General features: G+C 49.5%; 1 protein-coding gene across 6 annotated transcripts in view; it reads right to left on the bottom strand.

Annotated features, from left to right (window-relative positions):
• The window catches only part of WSCD2 (WSC domain containing 2), a 128,555-nt gene that overhangs the window by 20,746 nt on the left and 90,449 nt on the right, over positions 1–17,360 (bottom strand). For all 6 annotated transcript variants that reach the window (XM_065904029.1, XM_065904028.1, XM_065904026.1 and 3 more), the window contains one exon: positions 14,239–14,423. In XM_065904029.1, the coding sequence (XP_065760101.1) occupies positions 14,239–14,423 (185 nt within the window). The remainder of the gene's footprint in view (positions 1–14,238; positions 14,424–17,360) is intronic.

The following is a 17,360-nucleotide window of genomic DNA, read 5'->3' as shown; positions in this document are numbered from 1 at the left end:
AGGCAGAGGAGGAGAGGAGCTAAGTAAGCATGTGAACTTGCTGGTTACCACCTTTAGCCTGGAGGGTAAGAGGAATCTCAGGGTTGGTTCCACTTTAAGGAAAAGGGTCTGACCTTGGCCTTGTCTGCCCACCCCTCCTCAGTGTCTGTCATTTGCGAAGCTGTTGGGTCAAGGATCATTTTTCAGGCAAGGGGGCAGATGTGAGCCACTGATGGTAAAGAGGATTTGGGTGGGTACCTTTTGCATCCACTACAGATGTACATAAAGAGTTATCAGTAAGAATGCTCATTGCAGAAATGGTTTACTAACACATGAAATGATAACTAACACATGAAAGGTTGAAAACAACCTCAGTGTCCAACAATGAAGTGTTGGACAAATAATGTATGGAATGATGACACAGTGGGATTCTATGCCCCATACAAAATAATGAGGTTAAAGGCTACTTTATAGAGAGTTTCATCTCTCTAAAGATGTATTCAAGATAGGATGCCAAATAAAAACTGAAAAGATGACACTCCACATATTATAAAATGTCAATTGTGCACACAAATTATCTCTCAATATAAATCCTAGAGGGTTATCTCTGAATGCTAGGTGTGATGGTTACGTTTTATGTCAACTTGTGAGGCTATGGCACCCAGTTGTTTGGTCAGACACTGTTCTAGGTGTTGTTGAGAAAGTTTTTCATAGATGGATTAATATCTATAGTTAGCTGACTTTAAGGACACTTTCCCTCTGAAATGTGGGTGAGCTGCGTCCAGTCAGTTAAAAGAATGAGAGAGAGAGAGAAAAAAAGAGGTCTTCCAGAGAAGAAGTAATTCAGCTTCTGGATGTCAGGCCTGCCAACCTCCACAATTTCATGAACCACTTCCTTAAGCCAATCTCTTAATTTATACATTTCCACATATCCTGCTGGTTCTGTTTCTCTGGAGAACTCTGACTGACAGGATTGGATTATAGACAATTTTTTTTTCACCTTTTTTTTTCTGTAAACCTCTTTTCCAACCTTTTGACAATGCACATTAATTTTTTTAAATATAATAAAGACAAATTTTAACAATTAAAAGTGGCCCCTGTCAAATTTATCTAAAGGCTTATGGATGCCCATTTTAAATTGGGTTCCATGGTTCTCAAATTTGAATACACTTTTCTAGAAGCACAGCTTTCACAGAAAACAAAGGACACTGTGGACGAGTGAACCAAAGCCAGGAGCATAGAGTAGGAGCCAGTTAGTGAGTGTCTGCTGTGTGCAGGTGACTACGATGTGTCATCCACCCTTCCGGGAACTTTGCAAATGCCATCTCATCTTACCTTTCTGAGACCTCTGCAGGGTCCATAGCAAACTCTCATGTGACAAATGAGAGAGACAGGACTTAGAAAAGGAGGTTGCATGACAGTATTGAAGACCCACTGTCAGCAAAAGCGTGCTGAGGATTATCTCAGAAACGTGATGCTAACCCTTGGGGCGAGTGAAGCAAGCTGCAAAAATCGTACATCTCCCTCTATGTCTGTATCTGGGTCTATCTACTGGTAAGCAACCCCCCCCCCCACCACCACCACCAACCCCGCCTTTTTTTTTTTAGCATACCTATATTTAAGTGCAGAGAAAAAGATATGAAATTACTCCTCGGGCAGAAGGATGGTGGAGGAGGGGGAAGGAGTCTAGGAATGAAAATTTTAAATCCCAGCTGTCAAAGGCACCCTAGTGATTATCCCTACCACCTGGCACCCTGGAGCCTGAAGTTGTTCATGGTGGAGGGAAATCTAGCAAGCTGAGACGACATCTGGAATTGGGTTAAATGACTATTATCCGGAGCATGCTGCAGACTCCTGCTATCCAGCGCCATCTCCTCCACTTCCCCACCTCTCACTCCGGGCTGGGGAGAAGCGATGGTGGTGGGTGTTGTGGTCCGGGCCTCAGTTTCCCCACATATAAACGATAAGGAGGAGGTTAGACTATGCAGATTCTCTTCTGTACAGGATGGCCCTCCACCCTCCAAATGAAGAATCGTCACACCCCCAAAAGCCACTGGTGTCTGTGGTCTCTCATCCCATGGCCCGGGGTGCACAGAGGTGAAGCCCCATTTCATCGGTCACCCCAAGGAAGTTTTAGTGACGCTCAGAGAATGTGCCATACAAGACAAGGACGGGCAGGAGAGTCAGGTGTTTGAGCGAAAGTCCACGGAATTCTCCAGGCCAGAATACTGGAGTGGGTAGCCTTTCCCTTCTCCAGGGGATCTTCCCAACCTAGGGATCAAACCCAGGTCTCCCGTGTTGCGGGCAGATTCTTCACCAGCTGAGCCACAAGGGAAGCCCATTTGAGCTGAAGCTTTACAGCAATGAGATGGGAGGCCGGAAGTGGTGTGCGCAAACCTTCATTTAACCTGCCAGCTCAGGTGCCAGGACAAAGAGATGCTGGCCTTGCTCTCAGAAATAAGGGGGCTCCCCTTTTTTCTTTAGACTCTACTAGTGTTTACTGAGCCTCCACAGATGCCAGGCTCCTGGCTGGGTGCTTTGGATCCATTGAATCTTCGCAGTAGCCACGAGCAGTAGCTGCTGCGGCTGGTTCAAGGAGGCACTCTGGCTTCCAGGATCACAAAATTGCTAAGGACAGAGTGAAATCAAAGCCAGATTGCTCGGGCTCCCGATTCTATGCTTCTTCCAAATATAATAACGCTACTATGATGGTCAGATGTTGATGCTTGCTCTCTCAGTCATGTCTGACTCTTTTGTGACCTCATGGACTGCAGCCCACCAGGCTCCTCTGTCCATGGAATCTTCCAGGCAAGAAGACTGCAGTGGCTTACCATTTCTTCCTCCAGGGGATCTTCCTGGCCCAGGGATTGAACTTGCATTTCCTGGGTCTCCTGCATTGGAAGGTAGATTCTTTATCCTTGTGCCACCTGGGAAGCCCCTTTAGATAGTTATAGTCACACCATCATGCTATTAGCTGGGAACTAGGTTAAATATGGAAAAGGCAATGGCAACCCACTCCAGTACTCTTGCCTGGAAAATCCCAGGGATGGTGGAGCCTGGTGGGCTGCCATCTATGGGGTCGCACAGAGTTGGATATGACTGAATCGACTTAGCAGCAGCAGCAGCAGCAGCAGGCTGAATACATGTGGCCTTGTTGAACACTTGCATCGCCCTGGTGGTATAAGGAGCCCCATTTTTAAGACAGGGAAACTCAAGTCCCAGAGGACTGAAACTAATTGATACAAGTCACCCAGATTATGAGGCAGAGCTAAGACTGGCATCTAGTTTGAGATCTTTCCACTTTTGATGGTCTTATCAAATACTCTTCATGTACCAGGCACTGTGTAAACACTTGATACACTTTATCCTTGTAATGACAAAGCAGGTCTCACTCTCCCCATTAAACAGAAGGGGAAACAGGGTCAGAGGGGCAAGTGATTCCCTAAGGCCACACAGCTGACACATATCTGGATTCCAGCCTGGGAACATCTGAGCTCTGAGTCCCTTATACTCTGAGCTCTCCCGCTCTAAGAAATCAGCCCCAGACCCTGTTTGAGCATTTCCAAAACACTGTGACGTATATTCACTCCCCTTTGACCACTAACCATTCACAAAGTCAAGGCTGTCACTCTGGGATCTCTTGACATTGGAGTTTGATTCTTTGTGAAAAGTAAATGTGTTGTTGCTCAGTCGTGTCCGACTCTTTTCGACCCCGTGAACTGTAGCCCACCAGGCTCCTCTGTCCTGGCAAAAATACTGGAGTAGGTAGCCATTCCCTTCTCGAAGGGATCTTCCTGACCCAGGGATCAAACTCAGGTCTCCTGCATTGCAGGCAGATTCTTTACCATCTGAGCCCCCAAGGAAGAGGCAGGCAAAAGTCTGTGAATCTATCTCCTTAGAGGAAGCAGAATTCCTACCCTGGCATCTCCCAGGTGGTCCTTGCCTGCCTTCCTGGATGCAGGGAGGCCAGACTGCAAGCTGGGAAGAAGGAAGACTCTGTAAGCCCAGCACAGCTCAGACAGGTCTCCCTTTGACATTTAAGCATCTGCTAATGAGTCCCTGAACCTCCCAGCTTAGAAAGCAGAGCTGAACTGAATGCCCTGAATACCAAGTGAGGTGAGGTTTTCCGAGGACTTAAAGGGCCAGGGAGGGATCAGCAGCTGCTATGCGGGTCTCTCTGGCCAAGGTGTCCACTGGGGTGGAGGTGGGGAGGCGCACAGTTTTGGGAGGTTAGTTCTAGGAGCTGTTAGCTTGCCGGATGTGGGGTGTTCCTACAGTCCGGCCCATTCTGCCTTTAGAGGAAAATCATGTGGATTCGCAGAGAACCTTGTGATGTCCTGTGAGAAGGCTGGAATCCCAGGGGCCTGGGGGACACTTTGGAGGGCACCTCTCTCTGCAGGTTGCCCTCCATTATGGCTTGGTGATCAGAACACTGAGACTACGTGAGGTGGCCAAGATGCTGAATCGTCCTTCTAGCCTCATTTCTTCCATCTGTATAATGGGCCAGGGCTTCCCTGGTAGATCAAATGGTAAAGAATCGGCCTAGAATGTAGGAGACCCATGTTTGATTCCTGGGTTGGGAAGATCCCCTGGGAAAGGGAATGGCTACCCGTTCCAGTATTCTTGCCTGGAGAATCCATGGATAGAGGAGCCTGGCAGGCTACAGTCCACGGGGTCATGACGAGTTGGACACAACTGAGTGACTAACACATTCAGAACGGGTCACTGGTTCTCCCTACCGCTGGCACGAGGCTCTCTTGTCTCTTGTATCTGAAAACACAAGAGAAGTGGCCAGCCTGGATCCCTTAAATTTCCTAACAGTCTCTGATGATACAAAGAATTTTGGACTTCCACAGCTCTAGGTGGATGCCTTCCTGTTTGCAGAAGGTCTCTCATGCCCAGCAGAAACGGTACTGGTTTTAAATTCAGACAGACCTGGGTCAGTACCTTACTTAGCTGTGTGTCCTTGGCCTGAGCCTTGGTTTGCTCGTCTGTACTCAGGGATCATTATCTCTCCTGCACAGTTGGGATGGAAGTTGATACAGTGGCATCTACAGGGCCTGAGACCTACCAGGATTAAGTCAGTGTCTCTTCCTGCTCCTTCTCCATCACTTGATCATGATTAAAAGGTGGCCAGACCCTACATAGGAGACATTATCAGTGCCCCATTAATACACTCCTGGCACTCACCATCCCAGTATAGGCTGCCAGTGACGTCCAGTGACGTCACACACCTAGGGTGTGTGAAGGACGGACTACCCTTCCAGGGAGTTAATTTCCCTGGGAGCCACCCTCAGCTGATGATGGGCGAACTTTGGAGGATATTTATTTGGAGGATGCAGTATTTAACTGCAGCTTCCTGCCCCTCTGATGGGACATCTTTGAAGAACTCTCTCCACGGCCTTCCCAACACTACTTCCTCAGGAGTGACCTGCTTCGTGAAGGGTCTGTGTTGACTCCTTCCCCTCCCTGTCTTATGTCTTCACTCCCCTGGAGGTCTGTCGTGGGGTCATCGTTCAAATAAGCCAAAGCTCACAGCCTTGTCTCGGGGAATCCAACCTAAAGTATTTGGGATCTTTGTGCATTCTTAATTCCCAAGGGGAATCCTGCAGGAAGTTCAGAGCTGCTGCTCTTCACAGCCTGTAATCTGTGAGAATGGCGCCCCCTGGAGTTGTGCAGTAGAGTTCCAGCAACCCTGAGTAATGTCTTCCTAATGAGCAACGCTTGCTGGAGTAAAGCAACAAAGGAAAATAATAACAGCTGTTACCTGTATGTCGTTGATGCCAAGTATGTTACATGCATGTGTGTGTGTGTGTATTGCTCAGTCATGTCCGACTGTTTGCAACCCAAGGACTGTAGCCCACCAGGCTCCTCTGTTCATGAGATTCTACAGGCAAGAATACTGGACTGGGTAGTTCTTCCCTTCTCCGGGGAATCTTCCTGACGCAGGGATCGAACCGAGGTCTCCTGCATTGCAGGCAGATTCTTTACCTTCCGAGCCACCAGGGAAGCCCCCATGTTGCTCATGTTACCTCAGTTAATCCTCCAAACAACCTACGCAGTAGATGATGCTATTATCCTCTTTTGCAGCTGGAGATTCTGAGACGTAACAAGATTTGATGGGTATTACAGCTCACACAGCTAGTGGGGCACAGGGTTGGGATCTGGCTCCAGTCTTACTTGACGTCACATCCTAGGTTCCCACCTTTCGACTATTCTGCAGGAAGCTTATCAAATTCCAACCTGGTTGGGCTCCAGAGACCCCGTGCCAGCCACCTGAATTTCCCAGAAACCCTCTCAGGCTCCACAGGAGGGGTCCAAGGATCACAAAAGCCTGTGCCCCATATTCTGATAATGTCAACTCTTCATTGTCAGGCCAGCTGGGATGGTGCGTGACCTCGGCAGCTTGGGGTTTTTTACTAGCAAGAGGCGAGCAGAGCAACTGTTCATCAGCTCTCTTGACTGGGGACAGCGCAAGTCTCTCTGAAGTCCATCATCTCTTTGTTCTGGGGCTTCACAAAAATGAGGGAAATGCCACCAGGCATCAGCTTAAAGGCAGACGAGGAAGAGTTCTCCTTGGTTTGAAAGAGGCCACCACCCCCCAGGGTAATTAGGCCAAGCTCTGCTGCATTAAAGATGCTGGTGAGGAGGAAAGGCAGTGAGCTGGGAGCTGTAAATGGCTACCTATAATCAGAGGGAGATTGAATTACACAAAGAGCCTAACTGTCCGAAGAGAATTCAAAACCAGCTATTTTTAGGCATCACCAAAGGCTCCTGTGAGCTGTTGGAAATTCAAATAACTTGAGCCGGGTGCTGCTCAGAGTGAATTGAGGAGTTTTTATTTTAGGAAGGAAGGTGCATCACCACTACTCCAAACCAGCACTGTGCTTTCTCGATTTTATCTCACATGGTTGACATAGCAAGCAATCTTTCAGGGTTGGAACTGTCCCTATTTTACAGATGAGGCACTTGGGGCTCAGAGAGAATGAGTGGCATGGTCAAAGTCAAAATAGCAAGTCAGTGAAAGAGTTGGGATAGAAACAATGTGTGCCTGATCTTGAAACCTACATCCAGAGTCTTCCGTGGTGGTCCAGTGGCTAAGACTCCATGTTCCCAATGCAGGGGGCCCAGGTTCAATCCCTGGTCGGGGAACTAGATCCCGCATGCTGCAGCTAAGACCTAGCACAGCCAAGTAGATAAATGCAAAAAACCCTATGTCCATTGCTCCCATCGCCTTCCTGGAGTTTGGTTTCAGGAGGAATGTAAACTACACTTCCCCCACCACGATACAGAAGAAGAACAATTTTCTAGCTATCATGCCTTGACTGTACATGGCAGAACTCATGAAGACCCATCTGAATTATAAAATTCAGGGATCCCTGGCATATATCAAGGGAAAGGAAGAGGCCCCCAGGCCTGGCAAAGAAGGAGCTAGACATAGTCCCTCCTTCCATCCAGTGTGACTTTCCATGGTCATCTGAGGCTAGATGGAGAAGTAGTTAAAAAGAGTATAGTGAGCATAAAGGACAAGTATTGCACCAAATTTCCCTTCTAACATTTAAGAGATAAAAAATTGCTAGAACTAAACTGGAGAGGCAGTGGAGAAAAGGGAACCCTCTTACACTGTTGGTGGGAATGCAAACTAGTACAGCCACTATGGAGAACAGTGTGGAGATTCCTTAAAAAACTGGAAATAGAACTGCCATATGACCCAGCAATCCCACTCCTGGGCACACACACCGAGGAAACCAGATCTGAAAGAGACACGTGCACCCCAATGCTCATTGCAACACTGTTTATAATAGCCAGGAAATGGAAGCAACCTAGATGCCCATCAGCAGACGAATAGATAATGAAGCTGTGGTACATATACACTATGGAATATTACTCAGCCATTAAAAAGAAATCATTTGAATCAGTTCTAATGAGATGGATGAAACTGGAGCCCATTATACAGAGTGAAGTAAGCCAGAAAGATAAAGACCAATACAGTATACTAACGCATATATATGGAATTTAAAAAGATGGTAACGATAACCCTATATGCAAAACAGAAAAAGAGACACAGATGTACAGAACAGACATTCAGACTCTGTGGGAGAAGGCGAAGATGAGATGTTCAGAGAGAACAGCATTGAAACAAGTATACTATCAAGGGTGAAACAGACCACCAGCCCAGGTTGGATGCATGAGACTGGTGCTCAGGGCTGGTGCATTGGGAAGACCCAGAGGGATGGGATGGAGAGGGAGGCAGGAAGGGGGATCGGGATGGGAATACATGTAAACCCATGGCTGATTCATGTCAATGTATGGCAAAAACCACTATAATATTGTAAAGTAATTAGCCTCCAACAAATAAAAATAAATGGAAAAAAAAGAAAAAGAACACAATAAAAAAATTGCTAGAACTAAGAACAGTATACAAGAATAGTATACAATTTACACTATGTAAATTGCAAACCATAAGTCGAGATCTATTTTTTCGGTGATAACACAAGCTTCATAGAGCTTTTCTTGTGGCTCAGTGGTAAAGAATCTGCCTGCAATGCAGGAGCCGCAGGAGACGTGGGTTTGATCCCTGGGTCAGATAGATTCCCTGGAGGAGGGCATGCAACCCATTCCAGTGTTCTTGCCTGGAGAATTCCATGGACAGAGGACTCTGGCGGGCTACAGTCCATGGAGCCGCAAAGAGTCGGACATGACTGAAAGCCTAAGCACCCAGGCATGAGACTCTTATTACACCAGGTGATCGTAACAGTGTGTGTGTCTGCGTGTGTGTGTGGGGGGGGGGGGGGAGGAGAGCAAGAGACAGAGACAGAGAGACAGAGACAACAGAGACAGGGCAATGTTCATATTACCCAGCCACTCTGAACATTAACCAAAAGCAGGTCTGGCTAATAGTGGCTGATGACATACACAGCCCAATTCTTGTTATCTAGCTCAGCATCACTCACCAGAATGTTCTAGTGGCTGAAGCTTTCCTTTAAACACACATAACTTTAAGGTCATCTCTTCTTATGGTCAAAGTCGCCATCCAAATAATGTAAACACCGGCATAAAGAGAATCAGTAGTCACAAAGAGTCGGATGTGACTGAAGCAACTTAGCATGCACGCACAATGTAAGCTTCATAATAGCTTCATCAAAGATAGAAAAAAAAAAGAGGGAAAATGGCTGAGTCCTGGGAGAGGCTGGTCTGCAGTCATGGGGGTTTTGTTGTTATTCAGTCAGTAAATTGTGTCTGAATCTTTTGTGACCCTGTGGACTATAGCCCGCCAGGCTCCTCTGTTTATGAGATTCCCCAGGCAAGTATGCTGGAGGGGGTTGCCATTTCCTTCTCCAGGGGATCTTCCCTACCCAGGGATCAAGCCTGCACTGGCAGGTCTCCTGCATTGGTAGGTGGATTCTTTACCACTGAGCCACCATAAAGCCCATGGGGGTCTTAGGCAGCACCGAAGGATGGTCAGCACCACGGACAGCCACCCCTGGGCCCCACATATAAATGCATTCTGTGATTCTAGTGAACCTTGCAAAGCGAATCTTGCGAGAATCTTTCAGGCAAATGGAATTTCTTGCAACATCCTATAAAGTCATAATATTCTCAAATCACCAGCAGGTCTCTGCCCCTGGGAGGAGAAGCTGCACTTGCTGACACATTTAGCACACCTCTGTGAAAAATGTAATCCAACCAAGAAGGAAGTCCATTTCTCGGTCCTTTTGTAACAAGGGCAAAGAGTCCCCATGCCCAAAAGTCTGTGTCAAGGAAGAATAGCAGGGTTCCTGCAGACATTTGCTCTGCCAACCTTTTAATGCTCTCGCTACTGTAGGAGCATTCCATCACCTTGGAGACATGGAGGCTGGCTCCCCACATGAGGCTGGCTCCCCACACAAGGCCGACACCCCATGCAAGGCCAACACCCCACCAGAGGGGTGCTCAGGAGACAGTAAGCCTCCTTTGGATCTTCACAATCATTAAGAGTTCTGTGCCACTGCCCAGGGAAACGCAATTAGGACACAGTGTTAATACAAACTAATGACTCTGCAAATGGAACCTGGTTTCCACCACACCTGTTTCCCAGAGCGTTTGCTCATTGCCCTGCCTAAAGCAATACATGCCATGTCACATGCTGGTGGAAGGCCTCCCTTCCTAACCTATTTGTGCATAAATCAGATCTCAGGAATGGGAAACCGAGCATGTCACTGAGCCATAGCGAAGACCCTGGATATTCTGTGCTGTGTAGAGACAGGACGCAGGGCAGAAGCAGAGATTACAGGTCAGGGGAGAAAGGAGGTAGGTCAGACCAAGGAGCACTCCCAAGGGAGAGGCAACGGGGTCCAGAATCCAACACAAGAGGTCAGGGTGCTTGTAGCGCTATATCACATTAGCACCCAAACTAGGAATCAGAGAGCTGGGTTCCAGCCTAAGTTCAGTCCCTAACAAGCACTGTGGCCTTGAAAACATCAGGCCTGCCCATTGTCCACTAAAGTTAACTCTTGGCTTTTGCACACTCTGTTCCTTCTGCCCTGATTTCTCCCCCACTCTTTGGCAATGTGTCTCAAGTCTGAATATCCTCCTCTTTCACACCAGGCAAAATCCTGTGCATCTTTCAAGGCCCTAACCCAGGGAGCCTAACCCGTCAGCCTTCTTCTGTGGAGCCACCCCCAGGGCTGTTCAATCTGGCCACTTGTGCTTTTTAGGCCTTAGTTTCTAAAGCTGCAAAATGGAACATCAGCAAGGAATGTGTTTCTAATGGGTCATTCAAAAATAACCTTTGCTGATCCCAGATTTTTGCTCTCAGCTGGATATGTGACTCTTCCTTTCACTTGGAAATCTTAGAATGAGATTCGGCTCAAATGTTGCTTTCTTGGCTCCTATGTATACGTCACCACCGCCTCACCCACTTGAGCAGACCCCACTGGTCTTGGGTCTGCCCGTCCACTGGACGGTGACCTCCTTGAGAGCAGGGACTATGCTTGGTTCCTTCCCCATTCTCCTCTTCAAGCCTAAGCCACAGAGAAGCTCATCAAAGGTTTTGGTTCAACGAACAATCCTCATGCTCTCTCCCAATACCGTGTTGCCAACCGGGAGCCCACGAGGAATTCCAACTTGACCAACCATCTATCTCCTTATCCAAGCCACCTCCATGTTCATCTCAGACACAGTAGCCTTGAGGTTAGCAAGGCTTAGATTCCCTTCTGTAGTCTCCCAATGGAGGCGCCCAAGCTTCCAACCTTGCACAGCGACCATTCAGAACAACTGGGGTGGACTTAGACTCCAGGACTCCTCTCTCGGTAGAAATGAATGGGTTCCCCACCTTGAATGTAAATACAAAGACTACTTTCTCAGATGGAACAGAGTCCCACAGCGGAGGTGGGCAAGCCGAGGGGCACAGAAGCATCCCAGCAGCCTCAGGGCTCTCTCACCAGCAACCACCCAGGCAGCCTCCCCACTGCTACCAGGGCAAAACACACCCAACTGTAAGACAATCTCATGGTCTGTGTGTGTTGAGGCTTTTACATTTCAGGTAATGGAAACAAAAAGTCTCTGATGGTCCATGAGACTGCTATTGATTGGGTTTCTTAAGTGGCTCAGTGGTTAGAGGAATCCGCCTGCCAAGGCAGGAGATGCAGGAACGTTGGGCTCGATCCCTGGGTTAGGAAGATCCCCTGGAGGAGGAAATGGCAACCCACTCCAGTATTCTTGCCTAGAGAATTCCATGGACAGAGGAGCCTGGCGGGCTGCAGCTCATGCGGTTACAAAGAGTCGGACACGACTGAGCGACTAAGCACATATGCGTGAGACTGCTGTTACACCAGGTGATCTTAACAGTGTGTGTGTGGGCGGGTGGGGGAGGAGAGCAAGAGACAGAGACAGAGAGACAGAACAGTGTTCATATTCCCAGCCACTCTGAGCATTAACCAAAAGGAGGTCTGGCTGAGAGCGGCTGCTGACATACACAGCCCAATTCTTGTTATCTAGCTCAGCATCACTCACCAGAATGTTCCAGTGACTGCAGCTTTCCCTCTAAATACACATCACTTTAAGGTCTTCTTATGGTCAAAGTCGCCATCCAAATGACGTAAATACTGGCATAAAGAGAATCAGTAGTGGATTCCCCTGGCGGTCCAGTGGTAAAGAATCTGCCTGCCAATGTAGGGGACATGGGTTCGATCCTTGGCCCGCGGGAAGATTGCACACGCCACAGAGCAACTAAGCCCGTGTGTCACAACGCCTGAGCTCTCCTTCTGGAGCCACGCGCCACCGCTACTGAGGCTGTGCGCCCTAGAATCTGTGCTCCGAAACAAGAGTGGCCACAGCAGTGAGACATCCATGCCCTGCAATGGAGGGTAGCTGCCGCTCACCTCAACTGGAGAAAATCCGCATGTGGCAAGGAAGACCCAGCACAGCCAAAAGTAAATAACTAAATAAAGTGAAAGAAATCAGTATTGGGGATGATAAATCTGCCATCAAATCAAAACCTCACTACCCTAACGGTCAAACCAGAAACTCGCTGTGCGGACATTATCCAGCCTGGATTTCACACACCCTCTGTGTCCTCTGCCAGCCAGGCCCTCAGACCTGGGTGAACTGAGGCAACGATGGAGAGGGAGATGGTACCTCTGTTTCTAGAAATCAGCTGCTTTGCAAATGGGCGGCTCACTTGACCCTGCTGCAGAGCAAAGCATGAACAGAGCTTCAAAAACATGGGGCTTGGAAAACAGAACACATCATTGAGCAAACCAGCAATGAAACTTATCAACAATGACATTCACACAGAAGAGGCCTTTCGCTGCGTGCACACAGGTGTTAAGGTTCTGCCAAGTCCACCTGAGTGCGCAGGCCTACATTCTGGGCGGACCTTGTCAGCTCCACTGAGGTCTAAGACCTTATTATTCAAGGTATGGTCCATGGACCAGCAGCCTACCATCACCTAGGACCTCCTTGGAAATGCAGAATCTCACCTGCTGAATCAGAGTCTGCATTTTAACAAGATCTCCCTGGGATTCCCTGGCATGTTCAAATTTGAGATTTGTAGTTCTGGATTCCTGTTCCCAACTCAGGACCTCATCAGAAGAGTACCCAGGACAAACCTCAGTCTTTCGTCAAGGTCATTAGCTCTGCTTACAGGTCTGAACATCAGCTCTGAGGCCACAAGGCTGTGTGACCTTGGGCAGGCTTACTTAAATTCATTAAGTCCCAGTTTCCTCACTGTAAAATGGAGATGGTTAACCATGGCAACTGCCTGAAAAGTCTGTAGGGAAGGGAAACAAAATCAGGCTTGCAATGGACTTAGCACAGCCGATGCTTGAGAAATAAACGTTAACCGCTACTAAACAGCCAAAGAAGGAACAGTAGGACAATATCCACAGCGGAGGGGGTGGCTACTGTTCTCACCTAATCACACCCTTCCCTCCCTCAGCCTGAAAACTGGAGAGTTTTTCTAATAAGACCAAAATATTGGCAAGTGAAGGATAAACAGTCTCTGCATGAGTGCGTGCTAAGTCGCTTCGGTTGTGTCCAACTCTTTGCGACCCCGTGGACTGTAGCCCGCCAGGCTTCTCTGTCCACGGGATTCTCCAGGCAAGAACACTGGAGTGGGTTGCCATGCCCTCCTCCAGGGGATCTTCCTGACCCAGGGATCGAACCCTTGCCTCTTACATTTCCTGCACTGGCAGGCCGGTTCTTTACCACTAGTGCCATCTGGAAATTGTCTCTTTGGGAACATTAAAGGCACAGGCTATGGGATTTCCCTGGCGGTCCAGTGGTTAACTCCACACTTCAGTACAGGTGGCCTGGGTTCAATCCCCAGTCAGGGAACGAAAATCCCACATGCTACATGGCACAACCAAAAGAGAAAAATTAACAGATAAGTTCTGGAGTTGGTTTAAATCTTTTGCTGCTTGGATGACATCAAGCCTCAGTCTCCTCATCCGTAAAGTGGGAGTGGATGAATAACTGTGCGGTTTCAAGGGTCATGGCGAGGATCAGGTGTGCTCTTCCAAAGAAGGCACTTTGAAAACGATGGAGCGTTTGCTGTTGTTACTGTCATCATCACCATCGTTAGGGACGACCTGCTTTCAGCCCATCTGGAAGGATAGGCCAGGTCAGGCTCTCGGTGTCTGCTGAGGGGGAAGAGGGGTTCGGCTGGCGGCGAGGCTGGGGCAGGGTGGTGGCAGCCTGGGAGGGCGCCCGAGGGCTCAGGAGGGGTGGGGGGCGCAGGTGGGCGAGGGGCGGGGAGGGAGGGGCTGACTCACGTACACCTGCGGGCGGACTCTTGGGCCAGCTGCAGCCGGTAGACGGACAGGCGGTTGGCTCCGCCGCACACGCTGCCCCGCTCGCCCTTGCAGTCCATGTCACACTCCGCCTCGCTCACGTTCGCCGCCTGGATCTTGTGGCCGCAGTAGCACTCGGCGCCGAACTCCAGCCCAGCGTACAGGTAGCCCCTGGGGGAGGCTGCTGTCAGGCCAGGTGTCTGCCACCACGGAGACCCCCGAGGAGGGCAGGGCGTCATGGCCAGTGAGGAGGCCCCAGGCGATGGGTCGGCTCTGGGGACTAGGAGGTCCCGGAGGGAGACGGGGAGAAAGATGCTGAAGGTGGGATGACAGAGAGACTCCCAGTGGGGAGAGAGGAGGCCTCAGGGGACAGGAGACCCATCCACAGTGGAGAGCGGGTAGACAAGAGGCTTCAGGAGATAGGGAGACCCTAAGGAGAGGAGGAAACTGGGGTGGAGGGGGGAAACGAGGAAGGCTGTGGGGTCAGGGAGATCTGGGGGACAGGAATGCTCCAAGGGACATCAGGATGGAGACTAAGGAGACCCTGAGAAGGTCGCGGAGGCTGGGGAGTCTGAAAGTCTTGCAGGTGCAAGGGGCAGGAAGCCAGGAAGGATTATAGGGAGGTCCTGGAGGGGGGCAGGCAGGGAGGCGCCAGGAGGGGACAAGACCCCAGGAAGACCACTGGCGTCCATCCCTGCCTGAGGCCCCACACCCCCCTACACGCCGCCGCACAGACACACTGCGTCAGTCACACCCACCCACAGACACCTTCAGTGCCCTTGACACGCACCACACCCTTCCGGTCCTGTGGCCCCTCTGTCCCCCCTGCTCTCCTGTCTTCCCTCTCCATAGCCAGGAGCCAGAGTCCAGCCCCTTTATTCCGGCAACACCACCCAGGGATGGTACCTCTAGTTCCCCTGAGAGAAGTCTGGCCCAGGAGAAGGGGCAGGGGACTCACATCTCTCTGGAAAACCAAGGTCACATATCCAGCCAAGTGAAAAAAACTCCTTTCCTTAAGACAAAAAAGAAAGCCAGGCACTGCAAGATTTTCTTTTCTTTTCTTTTTTTTTCACAGCTATGGAATCATTTCCTAAAAAGGACTCTTGGTAAGGATCCGTCTGTAAACAGATGAAAAGACAATTGCTTGTTCTGGCTCCAGGGGTGGGTGTGAAGTGGTGGGGGTGGGGGGGGAGGGGAGTAGGACAACGCCTGCTCAGCCCTCTTGCCCACTGCGTTTTCTGAGGCACTTTCCAGAATTGAGAAAGGTTCCTGGGGGCGGGGAGCAGTCTGCAAAATACTGGTCTTGCAAGACGGGACTTATCGGAAGTGTCACTTCATGACTTCTGGGGGCTAGTGGGAGACACAGACCCACCCAGATTCACGTCTCCGAACACCCCAACTACTCGGGGTGGTGTGCAATCACAGGGTCACCTGGGCAGATGCAATTGTTGTTCAGTTGCTCAGTCGTGTCTGACTCTCTGCAATCCCATGGACTGCAGCATGCCAGGCTTCCCTGTCCTTCACTGTCTCCTGGAGTTTGCTCAAACTCATGTCCATTGAGTAAGTGATGCCATCCAGCCATCTCATCCTCAATCATCCCCTTCTCCTTCTACCCTCAATCTTTCCCAGCATCAGGGTCTTTTCCAATGAGTCAGCTCTTCACATCAGATGGCCAAACTATTGGAGCTTCAGCATTAGTCCTCCCAATGACTACTCAGGGTTGATTTCCTTTAGGACTGCCTGGTTTGACCTCCTTGCAGACGCAGTTCAGTTCAGTTGAGTCGCTCAGTTGTGTCCAACTCTTTGCGATCCCATGGACTACAACACGCCAGGCTTCCCTGTCCTTCACCAACTCCTGGAGCTTGCTCAAATTCATGTCCATTGAGTCAATGATGCCATCCAACCCTCTCATCCGTCATCCCTGTCTCCTCCCACCTTCAATCTTTCCCAGAATCAGGGTCTTTTCCAATAAGTCAGCTCTTCGCATCAGGTGGTCTAAGTATTGGAACTTCAGCTTCAGCATCAGTCCTTTCCATGAATATTCAGGACTGATTTCCTTCAGGATAGACTGACTGGATCTCCTTGCAGTCCAAGGGACTTTCTAGAGTCTTCTCCAACACCACAGTTCAAAAGCATCAATTCTTCGGCACTCAGCTTTCTTTATAGTCCAACTCTCACATCCATATATGACTCCTGGAAAAACCATAGCTTTGACAAAATGGACCTTTGTTGTCAAATAATGTCTCTGCTTTTTAATATGCTGTCTAAGTTGGTCATAGCTTTTCTTCCGAGAAGCAAGTGTCTAATTTCATGGCTGCAGTCACCATCTGCAGTGATTTTGGAGCCCCCCAGATAAATTGCAGATGCAGTAGGAGCAGCTTAAACTATCCGGGCATCTTGGGGCTGGGTCAGCCTCCTTCCACCTCTCTGTCTCTCCGAAGCCCTGGTTCTCAGGTGTCCCTGGGGCCCGTCACATATAACTGGACCCACTGATGGAAGGACCACTACTGCACAGCAGGAGCTTTTAAAGTTTCCCAGGTGGATGTGAAAGTCAGAGCAGCGGTGCTCCAACCGCGGTCCCGGGACCAGCAGCACGCGGTATCATCTGGGAACTTGTTAAAAATTCTTGGACTCCACCTCAAACCCAACAAATCGAAAATTGGGGGTGGGGTGGGGCCCAGCAATTTGTTTTGAAAGATCCCAAGTGAGCTTCCCTGATAGCTCAGTTGGTAAAGAATCCACCTGCAATGCAGGAGACCCCGGTTCGATTCAAGGGTCAGGAAGATCCCCTGGAGAAGGGATCGGCTACCCACTCCAGTATTCTTGAACTTCCATTGTGGCTCAGCTGGTAAAGAACCTGCCTGCAACGTGGGAGACCTGGGTGCGGTCCCTGGGTTGGGAGGATCCCCTGGAGAAGGGAAAGGCTACCCACTCCAGTATTCTGGCCTAGAGAATCCCACGGACTATATAGTCCTTGGGGTCACAAACGTTGGACACGACAGCAACTTTCACATCCCAGTTGATGCTGACGTGCGTGTCCTGGAGCTCACAGCTTGGATGCAGAGACAAGCACGTAACTAGAAAAGGGCTGCACAGTGAGATGAGGGT

Source organism: Muntiacus reevesi, chromosome 13 (assembly GCF_963930625.1).
Source record: "Muntiacus reevesi chromosome 13, mMunRee1.1, whole genome shotgun sequence".
Taxonomy (NCBI): Eukaryota; Metazoa; Chordata; class Mammalia; order Artiodactyla; family Cervidae; genus Muntiacus; species Muntiacus reevesi.
This window is presented reverse-complemented; position numbering and strand designations above follow the sequence as displayed.